The 23,206-nt window shown below is 41.3% G+C and overlaps 1 protein-coding gene across 1 annotated transcript; it reads right to left on the minus strand.

The window, feature by feature from the left end:
• Positions 1–6,485: 6,485 nt before the first annotated feature.
• On the minus strand, positions 6,486–7,638 carry LOC147890420 (AT-rich interactive domain protein). The gene is made up of 2 exons (XM_087390812.1): positions 7,204–7,638; positions 6,486–7,005 (listed from the first exon to the last, which is right to left on the minus strand). The coding sequence occupies exons 1-2, from the start codon at positions 7,549–7,551 to the stop codon at positions 6,829–6,831; spliced, it is 525 nt and encodes a 174-aa protein (XP_087246938.1). The 5' UTR covers positions 7,552–7,638; the 3' UTR covers positions 6,486–6,828.
• Between the last annotated feature and the right edge of the window lie 15,568 nt (positions 7,639–23,206).

A 23,206-nucleotide genomic window follows, 5' to 3' on the forward strand; every position in this document is an offset into this window, starting at 1 on the left:
CACTTTCACCATAACCCAGAAAGATGCATTTCCTAGACTTAGGATCTAGCTTCTTTCGAAGCTCTTTTGGCACATGTGCATATGCCTCACACCCAAATATACGCAAATGAGAGTAAGAGGGCTTCTTGCCACTCCATACCTTTTCAGGAATACCACCATCCAAACTCTTACTAGGTGATCTATTGATCACATGCACTGCAGTCTTCATTGCCTCAGCCCAAAAACCACTAGAAAGACTTGCATTGGAAAGCATGCATTGCAGCCTTTCTTGAATGGTATGATTCATCTTTCTTGCAACTGGATTTTGCTCTGGAGTATGAGGGGATGTGAGCTCCCTCTTAATCCCACGTGTATCACAGAAATGTTGAAAGTCATGAGAGAGATACTCTCCACCATTGTCAGTCCATAGGCATTTAAGCATTCTAACTGACTGATTCTCAACCAAGGCCAACCATTTTTGAAATACTTGGAACACATCACTCTTGTGAGCTATAGCATAAGCCCACAATTTCCTAGTTGCATCGTCAATGAATGTCACATAGTATTCAGTCCCGCCTAATGATCATGTAGGCATGGGACCACATACGTCTGAATGCACCAAATCAAGCTTTTCAAACTCTTTCTTTCCCCTTCTTTTATGGGCTGATTTAGTCTACTTCCCAGAGAGACAGTGCTCACAAAATTCAAAATCAGAGAAACTCAAATGCGGTACATAACCCAAATGGCATAAAAGTTTCATCCCATTTTGGCTCATATGGCCCAACCAGCAATGCCATAAAGAAGTGCTTGGCTGCTCGGTTCTTGCAACAACATGATCAAACACCCCTGATACATGTAAGGGATACAAAGTCCCACACTTGGCACCCCTAGCCAAACCCAAGTCTGAAAGCCAAAAGTGGTGTGAAAACCAGCATCTTCTAGCTGACCCACTGAAATAAGACTCTTGGTCAACTTAGGCACATGTCTCACATGTTTCAAAACAAATGCAGACCCATTTGCAAAAGAAAACTTTATGTCACTTGCTCCCACTATGTCACATGCATAGTCATTTCCAAGATGCACACAACCTGTCTTTCGACTGTCATAAGTGGAGAACCATTCCCTATGGGGAGTAACATGGAATGAAGCACCAAAATCTAAAATCCAATCCTGGGAATATGCATCATCTGAAGTGATAAGCAACTCTACAAATAAACTAGACATGAAGAGAACGTCATTGTCACTATCATGTGTGACTGCATTGATCTCCTCGATCTTCACTTTTCCTTTGTCCTCCCTTGGACTCTCTTCCTTCTGATTTGCACCCCAATTTGCATTCTTTTTCTTATCCTTTTGCTCTCTTTTCAACTTGTAGCAATCCTTTTTCATATGGCCCTTCTTGCCATAGTGGTAACACTCAATGTTCCATGCCCTGGAGCTCCTACGAGACTTTCCTCTTTCTTGGGACTTCCCCCTGAAGTGTGATCTGCCCCTTTGCACATTTAAGGCTGCATCCTGCTTGTTGTCGTCCATAGACTTTCATCTAATCTCCTCGGCCAACAAGCTACCCACAACATCATCAAATTTCAGTACTCCACCAGGTGCAGAGTTACTAACAACTGTACGAAAGGTATCCCATGAGGATGGCAATGAACATAAGAGAAATATTGCCTTAGTATCCGCATCAAAATTCATCTTCAGAGCCTGAAGCTGGCTGAAAACAATTGTGAAATAAACTGACTCTGCAAGATGAAGTCTAATAGTAGATTTTGCTAATGCATCCAACTCATTCCAATCATCCTCAGACATATTTGTAGGCTTAGCTTCAATCCCTGCCAAGGGTTTAATCTGCTTCTTTTGAATAAGCACATCCCTTATCTGTTCTTTCCACAAAGAAAAGTTTGTCCCATCAAACTTTTTAATGCTGAAAAACTCCTTTTCAGACATGGAAGAGTATGCCATGATGCAAATAAAGCAAAATCCCAAATGCTAGTGCCTGCAAAAGAGAATCACAACAAATACCAGATGCACCCAAATGTGTATGCCACAATAGACTGAAATATCACCAAAACTCAAAAGCATCAAAAGATGCAGCTGACTCATGTGCATGTACTATGCATCCATATGAGCAAATCTGGCCCAAAAGAAAATGCCAACTGGCATGGCAATCCAAAATGCCAATAAGTGCCAAATGACTCAAGCATAAACACCGTCCACTGGCATATGCATTAATAATATCTCATCCAAGAGAGCATAGCATTATTAGTGCATTACCTACAATGTGTCAAAGCTGTCCCTCATCATAAAATAGCATCCATGTGCAAAGCGTCCATAAAAATAGCATCCCATAAGGCAATTTGGGCCTATCAGTGCATCCAATAATGACCGCAATGCATCCAAATGGCCTATAAATCATCCATTGCAACCCAATGCACACCACGAATGAACACACACTGCTCAAACTACAACCAGAGTGATCTGCGTAAGGTATGCTCAAGAAATCATGGTCCCACGGTAATGACCGCTACTGAAAATAGAACCTGAGATGCCTCAAAACATGGACGCCATTGCATAATCGGACTCAGCAAGAAAATCTGTAAATATCTCTCTTCTGTCGGAACTCCAAAATCCCAACCGATGAGTGAGAAATGGGAGTCAACACTTATTCACTGCCAGGTGGCATGAATCTAAGGTTTCAAAACCTTAGAATGAAAAAATGCATAACAGAGAGACAAAATCGAATACACAGAGATCTATAACTCTAAAAATCTTCCACCGAATTGCACAAGAACTGATAGGTAGGGGTTTTTGGGCGTCTGGAATGCAATGGGATATACGGTTTTGAAAACCGTGGTCTCAATCACTGCATCCAACACACGGACTGAAAAACGTTTTTGAAAACAGAGCTGTTTATAAGCTCCACCAGAGTGCGAATGATGAGCAACGTAGAAGTTTTAGGACCTCCTGAGTCCACCGGAACTGACAGATCTGTAAATGGTTGCTCCAAACTTCAGTTCCAACACCCGGGCAGAAAAAACACAGAAATTGACACAGTGAGTCAGAAATCCAATGAAATGATCCCAGATTCAAGAATGAAGGTGTTTCCAAGCTCCTGAAGTGAAGCGGATACCAAAAGCAAGCAATAGTTGCCTCTACAAGTCAATATGGAGTCTCTGTCATCGAACAAAACAGGAAAAAGCTCAAAAAATGACTTTTTCTTTAAAAACACTTAACAGGCTCTCAAAACCACTTTGCAAAGCCAAAGTGACTTTTCCAAAGGTTCCTCCAAGGTCTCTATACACTCAGATGCAAGTAAAGTCACCCACAAAGCTTTCCACAGAGCTTCTCCTTCCTCCCACAGAGCTGCTGAGCTTCAAGCATTCACGCACGCTCAGCTAGAGAACCTGGGCTTTGATACCAGTTGAGAGTGCTCTCAACGGAAGCAAGAACAGAAGAGGGAGAGAGAGAAACAGAGAGCCACACAAGTTTTTGTGGGTGCAAAACACCCTAATCTTCTTTTTCATTCATTTATATATGTGTTTAAGTATTGTATATAACCGGGGTAAAGGCACAGTGACCTTTAACCCCCACATAGAATTGCTGAAAGTCATGAGAGATATACTCTCCACCATTGTCAGTCCGTAGGCATTTAAGGGTTCTACTTGACTGATTTTCAACCAAAGCCAACCATTTTTGAAATATATGGAACACATTGCTCTTTCGAGCTATAGCATAAGACTACACTTTCCTAGTTGCATCATCAATGAATGTCACATAATATTTGGCCCCGCCTCTAATGACCATGGAGGCATGGTACCACGTATGTCTGAATGCACCAAATCATGCTTTTCAAGCTCTTTCTTTACCCTTCTTTTATGGGCTGGTTTAGTCTGCTTCCCATAGAGACAATGCTCACAAAATCCAAAATAAAAAAAACTCAAATGCGGTACATAACCCAAACGGCATAAGAGTTTCATTCCATTATGGCTCATGTGCCCCAACCAACAATGCCACAAAGAAGTACTTGGCTGCTTGGATATTGCAACAACATGATCAGACACCCCTGATACATGTTAGGGATACAATGTCCCACACTTGGTACCTCTTGCCAAAGTCATAGAGCCCTTTTAAATTTTCCAACTCTAAAAGCCAAAGGTGGTCTGAAAACCAGCATCATCTAATTGACCCTTTGAAATGAGACTCTTGGTCAACTTAGGTACATGTCTCACATTTTCCAAAACAAAAGAAGAGCCATTTGCAAAAAAAAACTTTGTCATTGCTCCCATTATGTCACATGCATAGTTAATTCCAAGATGTACATAACCTATCTTTCCACTGTCATAAATGGAGAACCATTCCCTATGGGAGTTATATGGAATGAAGCACCAAAATCCAAATCTTGGGAATATGAATCATCTGATGTGGTAAGCAACTCTGCAGGTAGACTAGACATGAAGAGAATGTCATTGTCACTATCATCAGTGATTGCATTGATCTCCTTGATCTTCACTTTTCCTTTGTCCTCCCTTGGTATCTTTTCCTTCTTATTTGCACCCTAATTTGCATTCTTTTTCTATTCCTTTTGCTCTCTTTTCAGCTTGTAGCTATTCTTTTTTATGTGACCCTTCTTGCCACAATGATAACACTCAATGTTCTGTCCTAGATTTGCTATACGAGACTTCCCTCTTTCTTGGGACTTCCCCTGAACTATGATATGCCCCTTTGTATATTTAATGCTACATCCAGCTTGTTGCTATCCATAGACTTTTATCTAACCTCCTCGACAACAAGCTACCCACAACATCATTAAACTTCAGTAGTCTACCAGGTGCACAATTACTGATAACTGTACGAAAGGTATCCCATGAGGATGGCAATGAACACAAGAATATTGCCTAAGTCTTCGCATCAAAATTCAGCTTTTGAGCCTAAAGTTGACTTAAAATAATATTGAATTCATTCAAGTGAGAAGCAATGGAGATCCCTTCATTTGTAGCTCGAACAACCTATTTCTTCCATAAATCTTTCACATTTTACTCATTTACTATTGCAAAATAAACTGACTTTGCAAGATGAAGTCTAACAGTAGACTTTGCTAAAGCATCCAACTCATTCCGATCATCCTCATACGTAGCTACAAGCTTAGTTGCAATTCCTTCCAAGGATTTAATATGCTTCTTTTGAATAAGAACGTCCCTTATCTCTTCTTTCCACACAAAAGAGTTTATCCCATCAAACTTTTTAATACTAAAAAAGTCGTTTTCAGGCATGGAAGAGGATGCCATGATGCAAATAAAGCAAAATCCCAAATGCTAGTACTGCCTGCAAGAAAGAATCACACCAAATACCAAGTGCACCCAAATGCGTATACCATAATATAGTGCAATATCACCAAAGCTCAAAGCTCAAAGCACCAAACTAGTAGGCATCAACAATGCATCCAAGTGTCAAATGATACGAAATAACCACTATTACTACCAACTGACTATGATAGACATGCAAGAAAAATCTACACGTACATCTCACGTACTAGATAATGAGACAGCCAACTCTATGACGAGGATAAGAAATGGCCAGGAAAGTACGATTGTATGTATCAATGCAAAAAAACAAAGGAGAGTCGATGAAGCCAAATCACCATGCAGACTATAACTTCTCTCTTTTGCAAACCTTATAACTTGTGATGCATAATCCAGATAAACCGTCTATCAAAAGAAAACTTGTAGCCTATCCAATGGTCTCAAACTGTCCAATTCAAACCCAAATAGAATTCTTCACAGTTGGAAAGATATTCAGGTCGGAAACAGGTTTCAAAGGCTGCAGACTGGAAGTTTCTACTGTTTCGTAGGTTTGATAGCTTTTGACAGATAATCCTAATAAAAAAACTTTCAAAAGCAAAGTTGTAGTACTTGAAATAGTATACAACTTCGTTTAATTCAAATTCTGAATCCTGACACTCTTGAGAGATATTCTCTCCTCAAAGTGATTGTTTGCATAGTTTGTAGGAGAAAAAACAACAGCATAAAATTCCTCACAATTCCCTTTGCAATCTCCCTCTACCTCATCCAATCATGGCCATAATGCTCAGCTCTTAATGCGTAAACACATCACCTCCTAGAAATCCAATCGCATCAACTGCAATCGAGCTCGAATCATCGTGGTAATCGTAAGCTTCCAAGCTTATTCGGATAAAGCTTTCCCTTCAAACAGCACTGCAACTAGTTGAAGAAGAGCACGAGCCTTGGGAATGGTTCTTCAGTAGCCAAGAAACTATGAAGCAGTTGGCCTTCGAAGGCAAAAAAGCAGCAAACCACAAGCTGGAATCACACTGTAGCAAGTTGTTTTTGCTTCCCAGGGGATAAAAGATGACCTTCTGCTCTTGAATCAAGCCGCAAACTGTCCAGAAAGAAGGGGCAGCTTGCAAACAAAAAAAACAACGTTTAACATTCTTGCCTAAACAAGCTGGCTGCTACGAGGGTTGCGTGATGCTACTTGACAAAGCTTCAAGTCGTGGTGGCAGGCGTTTTCAATTCACAGAGAGAGCCGTGATTACCTTTTTTACATTCCAATTATTTACATAAGTCAAATCGAGCCATAATCTACCAATGAGTTTCTAAAGGCTACTATAATTAGAAGCAGTCAAATTGGTAAAAACCTTTGGCAGTGGCAGAGAACTGCTGCCTTCAAGTTACAGTAATAGAACTCTCAAATGGCGTGTTCGTAGCAGCCTGAATTTGGGCCTGGTAACAGAATTATACGAACTGATGGCAAACTGTGAGGATATCGAATGATTCATCAACCGCATTTTGTATTTCCATTTCTTGTGAACGTGGGCAAGTGCTTGAGCGTTCAGCTTGGGTTTTCTTGCACTGAAGGAGCATCTTTAGGCGATTCTTCGAACACCGTCGAATCAGAAGGTTCTTCAAAAACCCCTTGTGACTTCATAGCCTCCTTAAATACCGCTGTGTCCTTGAAATCAGAGGCTCCAGAATTGTAGGTTCTAACAGCTATGATACATCCAATGAGCTGAACAAAAAGACTGTGCAGTGAGAATCTTGAAAGCTTCCAACCGAGGCACAGCCAAAATGGAAAGTGCAACTGTGCAAAAATCTTTTCACCCCTCCACACAAAAAACCCTCTAGCCTTTCGTAGCACAGAAGATGGCAAGACACCCTACGACTTCATATTACTTGCAAAAACACATGACAGGAGAGAGCAGCATACCGCGACAACGATTCCGATAGCCCACAAGTACTCGATGAAAAAGCCAAAGAGGTTCCACTGGGGGCCTTCCCAGAAGTCGGGCTCATCACCAGGGAGGGGAGGGCGAACGAAATCAGCATCAGGAGGGAGAGGAGGGTCATCGAGGAGGGTGCCGGGAAGGTCAGAGGAGGAAGGGGGGGATTTATCGGGGCGAGGGGAACGTTTGGCGAGGCAGACGAGGTGATAGGGGGAGGGATGAGAGGGATGGAGGTGAAGAAAGGAGGGAGAAGGAGGCCATAGCCAGAGACGGGAGGTGCGAGGAGAAGGGGAAAGCTTGGGAGGGAGGGTGAGTGAGGAGAGGGCCGCCATAGTCAAGCAGCTCTCAAGCTCTATGAAACACACAGATCAAAGAGAAGATGATGATACTGTTTGTTTATTAACACTATTTCACTTGTTATAGGCTAGCCACTCAGTTTTAACTCATGGTCTTTTGCTTATCAAATATGTCAAAACACTTTTGCCTCCAAGCCTTTGGCCTCTCCTGCCAACCCTCATGTCATGGGTTAAGGTCTTGGTGACTGGGGCATGGAGTCCTAGCTTGTAGTTAGGTGCGTGTGTGTGGTGTGTGTGAATGCCACAGTTGTGGACCCATTGCCCACCAGTCTAGGGCGGGGTGCCCCTCGATAGGACCACAGGTGCGTGAGTGTGGTGTGGGTGTGTTCAAAAAAGTATATATATATATATGTCAACACTTTGAAATTTGCATTCACATGGACTTCACCCCCTTGGAACTTGGAAGGAAGAGAGAACAAGGTGAATGATATTCACAGGGCCTGCCCAACGACATGGGTGCATTGTTGAGAAGGCAACACGCAATGAAAGGCATGAAGAGGGGAGGTGATGGGACGTAGAGAAAATTTGAGAAACACAAAGGGGAGGTGATGGGACGCAGAGCTGGAGATTTGAAGGAAGGTGATGAAGTGATCAAGGTAGGTGAAGCTGTGACAGTGGTGGCCTGCTGGAGGTAGTTAGAGCTGCCAAAAGGGTTGACAGCGGTAGTACTTTAAAAAATAGCAAGTTTTTTGTATTTAAAAAATTAGGAATTTCTGCTTTGCAAATAATGAATCGATGCAAAGGGTACCTAGAGCGCAGGCCAAAAACGAGGAGAAAATGCAAAAAACAAGGCAACGCACCTTAATAAAATCCCGAGTGGATGCCTTTTTTATACCCTTCCCCTCCCAGGTCAGGGCCAAACATGAAATTGGATATGCTACAACACAGGGTGGTGTTTGTTGCTTACGCCGTTCAAGTCCATAGCTTAGGATCTAGTTGACAGCTCGAGTTCCCGACGGGTATGGAATCAAAGTTAGACTTCTGTATATTTGGTAATTCTAATCTAACATTTATTACCTTCTAGAATTGGACGGGCGGAAAGTCATCTAGTGTCAGTTATCCTAGAATGCGGAGGTTCCGTTGTGTTGTGACTCTAGATAGCATAACACATGCTAGGCCAGGTGTAAATGCTTCTCGAATCACTACCATGGCTTTGGGTTGAGATAAAAGATGATTACAGAGAAGATGATGATACTTTAACACTATTCTCATGTGATAGGCTTACAAGGCAAGTCTATTCTAAAAACAAGGTGAAATTTTCACCAAGCCTTGCCAAATGTAGGCATTAGGATGAGAAGTATGTATGCTTTATCGATCTTGTGAGTGGCAATCATTCACAGTTAGTGTTTTTCTTATGGAAGTTATGGAAGCAGAATGGGTAACTTGCTTTGTCCCAATGCCCTATAAAAACTATTTTCTTTTTGTTTTGCATCCAAAGCACTTGTTTCATCACCATACTAGGAGGTAGTGCCCACCCGCACTTGTACACTCTTGTTTTTTAAAATAAACAAGGTGGCAATCCCACTTTGGCCCTGCATTTGAATTATTGAGATTATCTAATGATTATCTAAAGGTCTGTCCAATACGTGAATCTAGTTCCTACTGTGTTGTTTTATCCTATCTGCAATCACATGGCCCTTCTTCTTGCAGTAGAAGCATTCTCCTTGAAACGTCTTCTTGCCGCCCTTCTTCTTTTTGTCACCACTAGTAGAGGACTCACCTTTGGTGGAGGAACCACCTTTGCCTTTTGCAGTGGCAGAGAATGCAGCATCCCCATTGCTGCCTCCATCTCGAGCTTTAAGCCTCAATTCGTCCTCCATAAGTAAAGCACAGAACTCCTCAAATGACAATGGTTGGGGTCTCACCGTGCTCAAACTTCATAACGGCCGAGCCAAGGATCATGAGGGCCTTTGCACAGAGTTTGTTGCCTATGGCATCAAAACTCTAGTCCCCATCCTGGCAACGTTGTTCAATGAAGCTGTCTGCCACGGATTCCCTAGAACCTGGACCCTGAACGCTATCACACCCATCCACAAAGCAGGAGATCCCATGGAGCCAGGGAACTACAGGACCATTATGATTGGACATGTGATGTCCAAGATCTACACCTCAGTGCTAGATGGTGAGGTCAGCGCACGCACAGAGGCACGAGGGCTCAGGGCATCTAGTTCCTCCATATGTGGTCCAATTCAGATCCATACAACATTGTTAGTTCTTTGAATGGCAAACTAAAGTTGAAGCCATGCATCATATTATGTAAGTTTGTGGATTGAAGAGTTTCTTGAGACATGTCAATGCTGAAATCACCTAGAAGCACAAGTGTTTCATCATTCTAAGTTGTTTTTGTAATTATGCTGTGGAGATATGAATTGAACATAGTATATCTTTGAGATGGTGTGGTCTATAGAAATGTTGGAGACTAAATAGCTTTTGTGTTAAATTCGTGTATGAATAGTGAATCACATATGAGTATGCACGTGCCTATGCTTGTAAATTTTGAAATAACATTGAAGCATGAAGGTATGCATTTTTTGGTGTTAATGTTCTTGTTTCTTGTCGACATATAATGTCTGAATTGATCAATTTTGTTGTATTTGATATGTCAGTTTTTAACTTTGGGAGTGACCTTGTATTTAAGGAATGCATAAGTATGTTGTGAGCCTTGTTCTATTGTTTTCCATTTGGAAGACCTATTCAATTTTTTCATTTCTAAATTTACATCCTTGTCCACAACGAAGTTGGCACTCATCAATGGTTCAATGAGGCAGATTGTCGAATTTCTCTAATGTGTGATAGAGCTATGTAGGGCTCCTTTTGGTGAAAAAGCTACCTTTTCCATGGTTAATCCTTGTGCTCTGCATATTGTTCTTATGGCTATTAGTTGTATTGGGAATTGTCCACATGTCAAAATGCTTGTTTTTTATGGGCCTTTTTGTACTTCTTTTATTGTATGATGAATTGGTGTCCATTTTTTGCAAATGTTTGTTAGATCTATATGCATTAATGTTATTGTTCCTTGTTTGTGCACCTATTTTTCCTTGTTGAAATAATATCCATATAATTTCATTGTTATTATAAGATGACATGGTCATGAAAATTCCATCCGCCCACCCATGGTTTATGTTTCTTGAACATAGTTCTACTAACATACCCTCTTTTATTACTATGATCATGTGTAGTCCATTGGTAACTCTAGGGTTTTCCAATAGCTTTGAAATTTTGGGAATTAGTTGAGAGAAGTGGTCAGTGGCTTTTCATGTGTATTTTTTCTCATTTGCAAGGTGTAAGATTTTTTAATTATGTAGGTTTGTGTTTTGGAGTTAGGGTAGAATAATTTGGGAACGTATGGTGGTTAGATACTTCTTAATTTAAGCACTTGTTATTAATGTAGCCTATTTGATATTTAGTGTGAGTGCATTTTGTAAAGGAGTTTAATGCATCTACTAAACTGGTAAATTTTGTCTCATTGTTGTTTCAAGTTCAAAATGTTTTGGCTTTGTGTTCCAAGATGTGTTGGCCATACTTTTTAGTGTTTCATCATTTGACCTAAACACCCAAGAATCTTTCACTAACTTGCTTGATTGAAGTCTCAACAGGTGATAACATCAACATCCTTGAAGTCTTGTGTGTGGTTCCTTTTTACCATGTGGATACACAAGCAAAAAGCTCCATTGTTGTTTTTCCCACTAGAGATACTTCATTAAATATGAGGAGTTGAACTTGGATATGAAGTGATATGAGAGTTTCCAATTTTCCTTTTGATAAATATGCGAGTTTTTTGTTATCTTTAGGCAATTGTAGTGTTGAATGTATGGTAGGTTGTAAGCCTCTTTAGCCATATATGCAAGCATTAGAAATTTTGGTATTTTGAAGTCTATGTCTATAATATGGTGGTTGTAATGTCTAAGAAATCCTTGTAAATGAGTAGCAAAAGGTACGTTTTACTATACGAGCATCACATGTGAGGAATAGATGGAATTTTTGAGATGGCTCTATTCTTTTCTCAACATTATGTCATCAAACAACTATTTTTATTCTTCATTTAATCATTGTAATTGTTTGAAATACTGCTCATCAGTGAGTAATATGTGTTGTTTTTATAGATATAACAAAAAATTTATGTTTTTTTGATTTTGCATTGATGGCATATCAAAAAAAATATCATATTGTTGTTCATCACTATTGGCGATTTCTAGCATAATGTAATTGTGCAAATCATCTTTTTCATACATGTTGTTCAATTGTTCAATTTGTGATCTTCTTTTATAAAACTATGATAATCATAATTATTATTATTATTGTTTTAATAATGAATTCTTATACAATGTAAGCCTTTGTCCATGATCCATGTCTTATGAACTCCTCATTTTTATCATTTGCAAATGGGAAATGTAGAAGTAATTCCTCATGCTAGTAATTTTCTAGCTCTTTTATTTTGTTGAACTTGACAAATCTAAGGATCTTTGATGCCTTTATTTTCTAAATTGATTCATTGGTGTGGTTGTATTCAGATGCTAATTTGGCAAGGCACATGTCATCCATGTTGGATATTTGTGTACTTATCAATGATTATCACACATACTATGTTTTTCGATTCATTATTAAGGTTTTGTAACTGTGTTTCCCTTTTTAGTATGAATGCTCAATTATTTTTGTCTTAGTGTTAATGAATTTGAAATCTCTTGTTATTCTATGCAATGGTAAGGACAAGGTAATAAATATTGAGAATTTGATTATCATAGCATCCATACTTAGTGATTCTATGTGGGGATTCTATCTAAGGTACATTTGAGTGAGTGGCTAAGATTCTAGTCATATTCTAGGCTTGAGAAACATGTGAGTGCTATGTGGCAACATATTTTAATCACCTTCTTGCATGTGAGACACTTGGAGGTAGAGTGCTAGTGAAGGACAAGTGGACTCTTCCATGTGCCTATTGAAGGTTTTGTACATGAGTGTGTGAGACATCTACGTGATATGTATTCTCTTTATGAACAATAGAAACTTAGTGTTGCTTTGTGACATCTTGCCTCCATCTCTCATTCCAATTTCTCTTTAGCTATCTTCCTAAATGTTTAACATGGTATTAGAGCTTTCTTTCATTTAGGGAGAGCTTGAGAGAGAGAATCCCATGCTTTGTGTGTGTGCGCATGCGCACGCGCACGTGTGTGTGTGTGTGTGTGTGTGTGTGTGTGTGTGTGTGAGAGAGAGAGAGAGAGAGAGAGAGAGAGAGAGAGAGAGAGAGAGAGAGAGACGGAGAGAGAGAGAGAGAGAGAGAGAGAGAGGAGGGGGGGGGAGGGAGGGATTCTTTGGGTGAGGTACTCAATTGAGAGTATTTGTCCCCTACTATGCTATGAAAAAATTGCAAAGGGAGATGAGATTCAAGTTCTGTGTACGACAAAGGCTCAGTGCAAATTGCTCAGGAGATTCTTTTTTTAATTAGTGGCATGCATGTGTGTGTGTGTGTGAGAGAGAGAGAGAGAGAGAGAGAGAGAGAGAGAGACAGAGAGACAGAGAGAGAGAGAGAGAGCGAGAGAGAGAGAGAGAGAGAGAGAGAGAGAGAGAGAGAGGGAGGGAGGGGGGGAGGGAGGGATTCTTTGGGTGAGGTACTCAATTAAGAGTATTTGTCCCCTACTATGCTATGAAAAAATTGTAAAGGGAGATGAGATTCAAGTTTTGTGTACGACAAAGGCACAGTGCAAATTGCTCAGGAGATTCTTTTTTTTATTAGTGGGTGCATAGGCAAGGTTGTTCCAATCTTATTTTTGTTTGTGGAGTGATTTGAGTTTGTGATTTATTGAACAAAGAATACTGCTTTGGGCTACTAATGTTCCATTGAGGAGGTCTTATCTATGTGCCAAGCCATCATCATCAGTTGTTTTTTCTTATCTTGGATTTTTGCAAGCTCTTGATGCTTCATTGGGTGGTATTTCTCTAGATTATTTCTCTACTTATTAGTGGCTCTTTGGCATTGTCAAATGACAAAAACAAAGTGGAGAAGCTACTCATCAATGCAATAGATAGCAACAAAAGATAAGCAAGGTAGCTTGTCTGAGTGAAGCTGCATGTTCAAGAACCCTCATGTTCAAGAATTTTCTATCCTAATTGTTTTCTGTTTCAAAAGAAATTGGGTATTACTAGTGATCGATTTATGAGAAACTCTTATTACTAGAGGCCTAGTTGAAGAAGATGGCACTTATATCCTTGGCTCGTAGCATTTGTGCTCAAAAGGCAAGCATCTTACCATCAAGAATATGATCAAGCATATGGGTTGTCATTACTTGTCTATTTTATACCAATTGTCAGATTGGGTTCTTTGAGATTTCTCCCATCCTTATAACTTCTTATAATCTCTCTCAAGTTGTAGCTAGACTACAACAAAATCTCCTCTATGTTCAGCTAGAGTACAACAGAATATCTCTAAAGCTCTAGCTAGACTACAACATATATCCTCTATGTTTAGCTACATATAAAGAGCAAACAATTGTGTGGTGGGAATCATGCTTAGAGGCCTCTATTTTGAAATCTGTGGGCTCCTTTAGGTTCAAAAGGGTCCAAAACCTCTTCTTCCTATCTTAATCATGAATCTAAAAAAACAACATCTATGGGAGAATTTGTGAAGAGCATGTAATGTGTAAAAATCTTCCATAATGTTTCTTGTGAAGGTTTGGGAGAGACACCTTTCTTTGTAACACGTGGCCACTTTGATTTTGGACCTTTAACCCCTCTTTCCAAGATTGATTTGATGGAACAAAGTATCACACTTGGTCCGTCAAGAAGAATATGGGTTCAATTGAGACTGTGCCTCAAATGGATAATCCCTCATGGTTACTTACACATCTCTAAGTAGGTCCATTCGCTCTTTGAATGTGTAAGCTTGCTACATCATCTAAGCTACCAACATCCTCCTCATTAAAAGAAGGCATAAGGTCTTATTATTACTATAATGGTAACATATGCTCTATCATGAAAGAGGAGGATTTGTGCAAAGATACCAAGATCTCTAGCAGAAGCAATGAATCCTAATCATCCACCAAGTTTTCTAGATGGGATTGAGGTGGTGGAGGCATGGGGGATTCATTTGTTTTGAAAGGAAGAGGTGAAAAGGGTTCATACTCCATCAGTGGAACAAAATTTATGCTCGATCAGTGTTGTCCTTGATGATGTTGAATAGTAGATGCTCATCTCTAATTCAAATGCCTCCTCTTTGGCACTGGCTCTACCTTCTCCCCATCAAGATTGTTGATCACAGTGTTTCCTCCTCTGGCACCCCTAGTCATTCAATTTGTTGGATTTTTTGTCTACTATTCTGCACATTGCTCCCACTTCTACTCATTTGCAATGCTAGCTTTGAAATGCATCTTGCACCAATTTAAAGGGAGGGACCTTTTTGATTGCTTGAGGTTGTAGATAGTTTGCTCTAAAAGAGGTCTAGTATAATGGGCCAAACATCATGAGGCATGACCTCATCAGATATTCTTAGTCTTGTCTCTTCAAGTCAAAATTCATATCCATGCAGCAATTTGTTGCAATGGGAGTGTGTGGTTCGATCGGCCAACTGACCATCTCCACTACATATCCTACTAGTATTAACTTTGAAGTGCCCTCTCTCCTCATCTCCACTCTTATCCTCTCCTCTCTCCATATTTGTTCATGGTATCACAGCTCCCTTGCCTTCCTCTAAGGCATCACGATCATTGCGAGAGTGTGAGAGATCAAGAGATTGAGTGTTGTTTCATCCTATTGATGAAAGATTTCCTTTAATGTTAGTGAGACTTCTTGCTTGTGTGAGAGAGAGATTTGTGAGTTCTTTTTCATGAATTTCTTATTGTGAGAGAAAGGAAGGTAGTTTCTATCCAGCTTGTTCTTGAGTTTAGTTTCTATGAGAGAAAGGTAGTCTCTAGTTTATGAGAACGAGAGAGAGAGAGAGAGAGAGAGAGAGAGAGAGAGAGCTTTCTGCGAGCAACTCCTTGATCCTATAGCCACTTTTTCTAAGGCAGCTTACAGACCTACAATGACTATCAACATACTCAAGAAAGGCTCAACTATAAGTAGCGAACTATTCCAAGCTTCAGCCTACACATGGGCAACATGTCCTTTCAACAAGTCAAGCTTTCAACAAAGTAAGGGGTTGACTACAAAAGTTGCCTCCCAATGCTGCAAACAGCAACTACAACTCCAACAAAGTCTGCATCTACATCTAAGCTTGGCTCCCGTGACTCCAACCCACCGACTGTGACCCTTTGCACATAGACTACTAGGTCCTCAACTTGGCTCTATGTCTTCTCGAACTACCATTGACCTAATAGTAGTATAACCAAAGCCCATTCAACACACCTGGCAAGCATCTATCTACAACACCAAGCTAGCAACGACCATGGCAAATGAAGTCAATAGCTCCTCCAACCAACACATCTGCCATCTATAGCTACAATGCTTAGATGATGGAAAAATAGATTAGGCGGTTCAACACACGAGCTCCAACAAGGCAACGAGCTCCCGACGGCTCCTACTCACATGCTTCTCCAATGAAGAGCACCTATAGAGGTGCCACGGCTTCATCGACCTCATCAACATGGGCAATGGATTAGCAAAATGCCAATGAAAATGAGCTCACATACATTGATAGAGTCTTGATAGATTTTGAAGCATCTCAGAGTTTGGAATCTAAAAGATTGTGGGACATCTTATCATCACAAGGGTTGGCTACCCTTGTGACATGTGGTGCACCCAAAGTCTCACATGTGGCACTTGTCCACACAGGACCACATCATCACCACTCAAAGTATGCCCAGTGGCATGCTAAGCTGGTAGATAAGAATTGAATGATGTGGTGTCCCTCTAATGAGGCCTATCTTGCCACATCACTATGGTGACTCATCTACCATGCCAGCACTGGGGTCCAGTAAGCCACATAAGCCACATCATGTGTTGAGTCATCACACCATGTCAGTAGGTCCAATCATTATGCCATGTAGGTAGGCCATGTCAGCACTACCACCTCATCAATGCCACATGGCACACAGCCTCTCCACAAGCACACACAACTCCTTGCATGTGCACCCAGATAGTGCCACCTTAGTGCAGGAGGGCCACTTTAGAGTTTAACAACTCTGCCTCAAAAACATCTGGGGCTGTGGCCTCCTCAATATGCACCATCTTTGTTCCTGAGCTATGAGCCTTTGACTTTAGCAGTTCCATCTCATTGGCCATAATGTCGTATGTATAAGCAATTGAAGCAAATGCTTCATAAGGCCATTTAGAAATCACATATAATCTCTATTTCAAATTATACCACAAGCCCTGGGAGGTTTCGTCTAACATCGCTTCATATATCTGAGGTGTGTTGAACTAAGAAAAACACCATCAATTTCTTCAGCCATCTCCTTCAAAGATTCCTCTACCCCTTCGAGTGCATAAAACTCTTTCTTTGAGAATGGTGTTCTCAATCTACAAGCAGACAGTCTCTCCAATTGGAGGAAAAACTCCAATATCATTTCTTTTAACTAGGTTGTAACTATTGGTAGACATTATTTCTGCACTTTGACTTGGCTTGTAAGCTTGGAAATCTGCTTATCTTGCATTTCCTCGTATTGGGCATATTCTTGCTTCACTATTGCAGGTTCAGTTTTGATCTCTTCAAGTTGTTTCCGGGTAGTTTGTTGCTGAATGATGTAATTATGTACAGCCTATTTGTCCTGCTTCAATTCCATGATCTGTTTGTGAAGTGAAGATTTGCCCTTGTCTTTGCTGCTCGTGGAATGTCTGCAATGCCTACAGTGCATGTTTTGCCTCCATGGTCGATACCTTTGCACCTTTTCTTGTGGTCAAACTGATGTGTGGAGTTGTCTCTGCAATTCCAACATCTTTTTTAGGGGAGAGTGCTTCGAGCAAGCTTCTTTGAGAGGATGTTAGCAAAAAATGAGGCAGATTCTCCTCGAGTTGTTGCCATTTTTCTTGTTTCAAAAACATCGACTTGGCCTTCATATTTGATTTTATTTTCTTTGTCAGCTTGGTATGTCGGATAGTCCAGCCAAAAGCTCACTAGTGAGAGGCGTACCAGCGACGACTGACCATACATGGCCATTGTGGCTTCTTTCTTGGTGTAGTGTGCAGCTTCAAGATCTTGAATGACTTGTTGCTTCCCATTTTTCATCATCATCATCCGGATTATCATGGATGTGTTTTGTTCTTTCTTATACAGCACAATTACATCAGGGCGCTTCTAGCCCGCTTGATGAGCATATTCAAAAAGAGCACAAATAAAAGGTGCAATTTTGGTGTGGGCATTTGACATTTTTAAATCCTTCCTTGCAATCTCACTCATCAGCGTGCAGTGAAGAAGATGTGACCATGAGATTCCTCTGCTGCATGAAGTGTTGCATAAGAGTCACGGCTCATGGTGTTGGTCTTGACTAACAATTGCAATCATTCCAAGTACCATACAAGTTGTTGTCATCTGCATGCATCCTCAACTTTGGCGATAAAGAAGTAATTTTTCTGCTCTCAGGCAGACCGAACTCTTTCTGCATGTCTCCGTCTACACTTTTTTTGTACACGACTTCTTGTTGTAGAATCTAATTGAAAAACTTTAGTAATGATTTTCGGGGTAACCATGAGATTTAGGGTCATCATACCTCCAAAATTCTGAATAGCTTCATATTGGGCAAGAGCATCAGGCTAGTCCTTCGAAGCATTCCATGGTAGGCTTGCATATGGCAAAAGACCAATCTTGTGCAACTATTTGCTGTGCTTTGTGAGGTCAATTGAGATCCTAAAATTGCCGATGCACCATTTGCTTCTTAAAAGGGGGCAAGGGCATCTCATTGTCAGATTCTGTGTCTTCCAGATCGGGAATGACGATAGGCTTTTCCTCTCCAACTTCCTTCTTTCAGGGACTCTTGCGAGCATGGGTGAGGCTTGTCTTCTTCCCCATGTCAGCATCACACAGGGCAATCTCACTAAGGATATCAAATGGCTGTTTGAGAGCTTGCTGGGAGATGAGGGTTGTGATTTTGAGAGCTAGTTTGGGTGCCATATATGGCTCAGGTAGGCAATGGAGTCTATGGCAAGTGGATGTGAACACTGACTTGCTATAAGCATGAGCTCCAGTGATCTTTTCATCAATCTAGGAGAGGCAAAGAGACTCATGTGAAGTCTCTTACCAGTGGTGCCTGTTTTGTACTGTATGATTAGTTTCATTGGCTCCGAGCCCATTTGCCTTCCTTTCTAGCCGCCTTCACCTTTGCAAGCTCTGAGAGTAAGCTGAAAGGTAGCTCAACTCAAAGAAAATAAGGATTGGAGGACTATCAGACAACTGGAATGTAGCAGAAGACAGTGGGAGTGAGACCTTCAAAAAAAGTAGCAAATCTCTGCCAGGAATTGAGTGGAGAGATGCAAAATTTGACATTGGACAGGAAGGATCTCACACAAACTGTAATTGACAAGCAGATTGGCCAGATGGATGTTTTTATTGCAGGAATTTGACTACAGAATTGTACATAGACCTAGGAATTGGCATGCCATTGTTGATTATTTGAGCAGGTTGACATCAGGGGAAGCTCCAATAGGTATACTTGATGAACTACCTGATGTAGGCATTTTCATGGTAAGAATTGAGGAACCCCCAAAACTGGTATGATAAGATGCACTTTTTTCTTACTGATGGATTGATCCTTGAAACCTTAAGTAGGGATCAAAGGAAAAAACTTGTGTTACAAAGCAGGCCATTTTTTGTTATTTTTGATGTTTTATATAGAAGGGGAATTGACCAAGTCATTAGAAGATGTGTGCAAGATCATGAACAAAAGGTTGTCCTGGCAGAAGCTCGTGGAGTAGTAGGAGGACATTTCTCTAGAGACATTACAGGTAAGAAAATCTTGCAAGCTAGTTTATGGTGGCCTACTATGTTAAAAGATGCTCACAATTATGCAAAGGCATGTTTACCGTGCCAGAGGGATGATAGACTACTTGATACTGATAGAATACCTCATTAGCCCACTCTCCCTTTTGGACCATGCCAAAAGTGGGGGCTGATTTTATTGGTGCTATCAAACCACCAGGAAAATTTACAGGTAACCAATATATTTTGGGTGCAACTGATTATTGCGCAAAGTGGGTTGAGGCTATATCCCTTAAGACATGCAAAGCAAAAATTGTGGCACACTTTCTTTACCACAATATTGTGACTAGATTTGGAGTACCTATTGAAATAGTATCAGATAGAGATACCCACTTCATCAAGAAAACAATTAGAAAGATTACAAGGATGCACATGATGTTGCACAAAAATTCTACCGCACATTATCCTCAAGCTAATGGACAAGCAAAAAGTTCTAATAAGCTTACGAAAAAGGTGTACAGAAGGACAGTGGCTGATCATCCAAAAGATTGGGATCAGCACTTTGATTCAATTTTATGGGCCCTTAGAATAGCTCCCAAGGTTGCAACTGGTTTGACACCATTTAGATTGGTGTATGGATGTGAGGCAGTGGTGCCAATGGAATTTATTATAGGCAGCTTGAGAGGTGCAATTGATAATAAGACTTCACTAGAGGAATCCATTAATTCCAGATTGCAAGAACTTCTACAATTAGATGAAGATAGACTAAGCAGTTCCCACACTACTGACATCATTCAAAAAAGAAGAGCTACTTGGATCAATAGAAATATCAAGTTCAAGTCATTCAAGAAATGTGACTTAGTTTGATGTTCAATACAAAGTTGGGTAAAATGCCAGAAAAGTTCAAGCTAAGGTATGATGGACCCTTCAAAGTACTAGAAGTATTTGTTCAAGGTACCTTCCAAAATTAGCTTCATTTCAACTCTTACCATCCAGTTCAAGGCACCAGCCAAGCCAAAAACAATTGGACACCTCAATAAAGTCTGACAAAAGTTCCTCTACAATCCACACTAGAAGTCCTTTCAACATGTTAGATTGTCTAAGGATCTGTATTCTTTCCTCGGCCGAACAAGAACTACTTTAGAGACTTGAATAGAGAGAGAAAAGAACATAGGAATGGAGACTCAAGCAAAATGATAAGATGTGACTTTCATTGCCATGAGAGTAAGACGCCACTCAAATACACTCAAAATACTACGAACACAAGGGAGAAGAAGAGGTTTCATACATACAAGAGGGAGCGGAAGCTCCAAGACTACTCATAGAGAGAGAATGTACTAGAGAGAGATGGACTCAAGAGTCTACATAAGAGAATATCTACGAGAGGGAGAGAAGGCTCATGGAAGAGGCTTGAGGAGACTAGAGCTACAACAACGAGGCCTAATGGTGGAAGAGATGATGAACAAGGGAGAGGAGGGCTCCTTTTATTAGAGATTTTGTCACCCTCCTTCACCCATTCACAATTGCTGCCTATAGATTCTTTTCCCCATCAATCACATAAGCCTGTATGTCACCATCCATGTCCTTTTTGGCTACTCTAGCCATGTGTCCCATCAAAAGATGCTCAAGGCTCTTAAAATATTGAGAAAGTCAAGAGTCTCCCCACATGGAGCCCATAGGGACCCTCTCTTTTCCATATGTCCATGTCCTCCTTATTCCACATGGGAATTCTAGAAGAATTCCTCTTGACTCCACACTCCTCCACATGCCTTTCACACGCTTGGCATGTGGCCTCTCTTATATTATTAGAGCACATGGATATGAGCCCACCTCTTTATATGGCTCACTCTTCCTATTTTCTAAAAACCCCATAATATCCCATACACAAATAACTCTCACCCCATACCAAGGTATTTATAATTCATGCCTATGGTATTTACAATGATCCATTCCACTCATCCTCTCAATCCCATATAATATCTTAGAAAATAGAAATAAGTGAGAGCTGCTAGGCTATCACTTGATACTCAAACTCTTACAATACCAATGACAAATTAAAAATATCAATTTCTGGCATCACAACACCCAAAAGTTTGCAAGCAGACATCAATTGGATGCAGACCTATGGCCGAGTCTCTGCAATCCAATCAAGGGAACCTTGCGACCTACCAATCCACCACCTACCACCCCCTTGGCATAATAATCCTCTACAATAGGGTGTAACAGACTCTCCAAGACTTGCTTGAGTACTTGGTGAGCAATTTTGAAGCAATTCATGTAGCATACCCTGAGGAAGTCACCGAGGAAGACTGCCAAGAAGCCATCGCCCTCTTTAATGCTGCCGCCCCCTGTCAAAATTCCACCACCACCTCCTTTGGATCCCGCCCAACCCACCCAACAAGCCACCCAACCTCCCCTCCCTCGGACAACACTGCTCGAGTATTCATCTAACTCACCACAACACGGGACCTCCCCGTCCATCTCCTCTACAACTTTAGTGGACTTCCTAACACAGCCTTCAACATGCTGCTTCGAGCAACCAATTTTGTACAGGAAGCCGACACAACAATGCCAATAGGAATAGCAGAGCCCATGCCCATTTCCTATGATGACACTCCGACATCGCTCCTTCTCTCCCTCTTTGAAGATGTCTAGTGGCACCCCGACTTGCAGTCCTTTCACGAGTTGCCCAACAGTGCACTAATGCATCATTGGAAGCACCAGCTCGAGGGCTCCCACGTCCATCTCTACAAAATTCTTGAGGTGTGCCCCCCACACAATTCATCATGTAGTCCTTCAATGACGGGAGACATGTGCATCCAAAGCGCACAAGAGGAGGATATAGCCTCACTCCCAATGCTCCTGTCCCAATAACCGATGCAGATGCCATCTACCGCCACGATGGCGACCCCCCTTCTTGAAGCTAAAGAAATTTTGGCACTACTACCACAGTGCCCACATTGATTCTTGCATCCACCCACTGTATATGCCAATGGAACAATGATGGACTTGGGCCAAATTGAGAGAACTCCCCAAAGAGATGAATCAAGAGGGATTTTGCTTCTGCCTCACCCACACGTATACCCCTATGAATAGTGAGCCAAAGAAAGTAGGAGACTTTCCTGGCTCTACTGATGCCCCAAAAGTGAGTCCAGTAGCTCAACAAGAGCTCTGCAGTAAGTCCCTGTGCGTGCCAATGCTGTGAGGCAGATGGTAGGTGATGAGAGTCTCTCTGCTGAAGCCTGTAACCTGCCCTCGTAGAGTACTGGAAAAAAGAAAGAGGACGAGCGCCTGCCACCGGAGCAGGCCATGCCCACTCACCTGGGTCCCAGTCAAGCTCCGCAAGAGGTCGACCCTGAAAGATCCAAAGTCTCCATCTATGATCCTCTGCAATGGTCAACCTAGATGGATCTGTGGCCCATTCCTTACCCAGGCAACCAATGACCCTGACTCTCTGCCAAAGGACATGTATAGCTTAGTTTCAGATCCTGCCATCATAGCAGTGATACATTTCAATTTCCTCTTCCTCTTACTCCTCCGCGATCTCCCTACCCACAATTGCCCCATCGATGACCGCCTCCACAATCTGAACAACCAAATTGTCTTCAATCCGACATCGGTCCTACGTAATTCCAGGACCTCCGCCTCTACCTCTGCATCCGCAATCTCCACAGATATCACATTTGCACGTATGAGGATATGCACGCCACCCATTTTTGAAAGTTTCACTTATGCCTTGCTTGCCTCACCACAACAGCTAGGTTGCTATGCAGTCCTACAAATAGTCCT

Source organism: Dipteris shenzhenensis, chromosome 19 (genome assembly GCF_047967505.1).
Source record: "Dipteris shenzhenensis isolate YYH24624 ecotype China chromosome 19, Dip_SZ_1.0, whole genome shotgun sequence".
Taxonomy (NCBI): Eukaryota; Viridiplantae; Streptophyta; class Polypodiopsida; order Gleicheniales; family Dipteridaceae; genus Dipteris; species Dipteris shenzhenensis.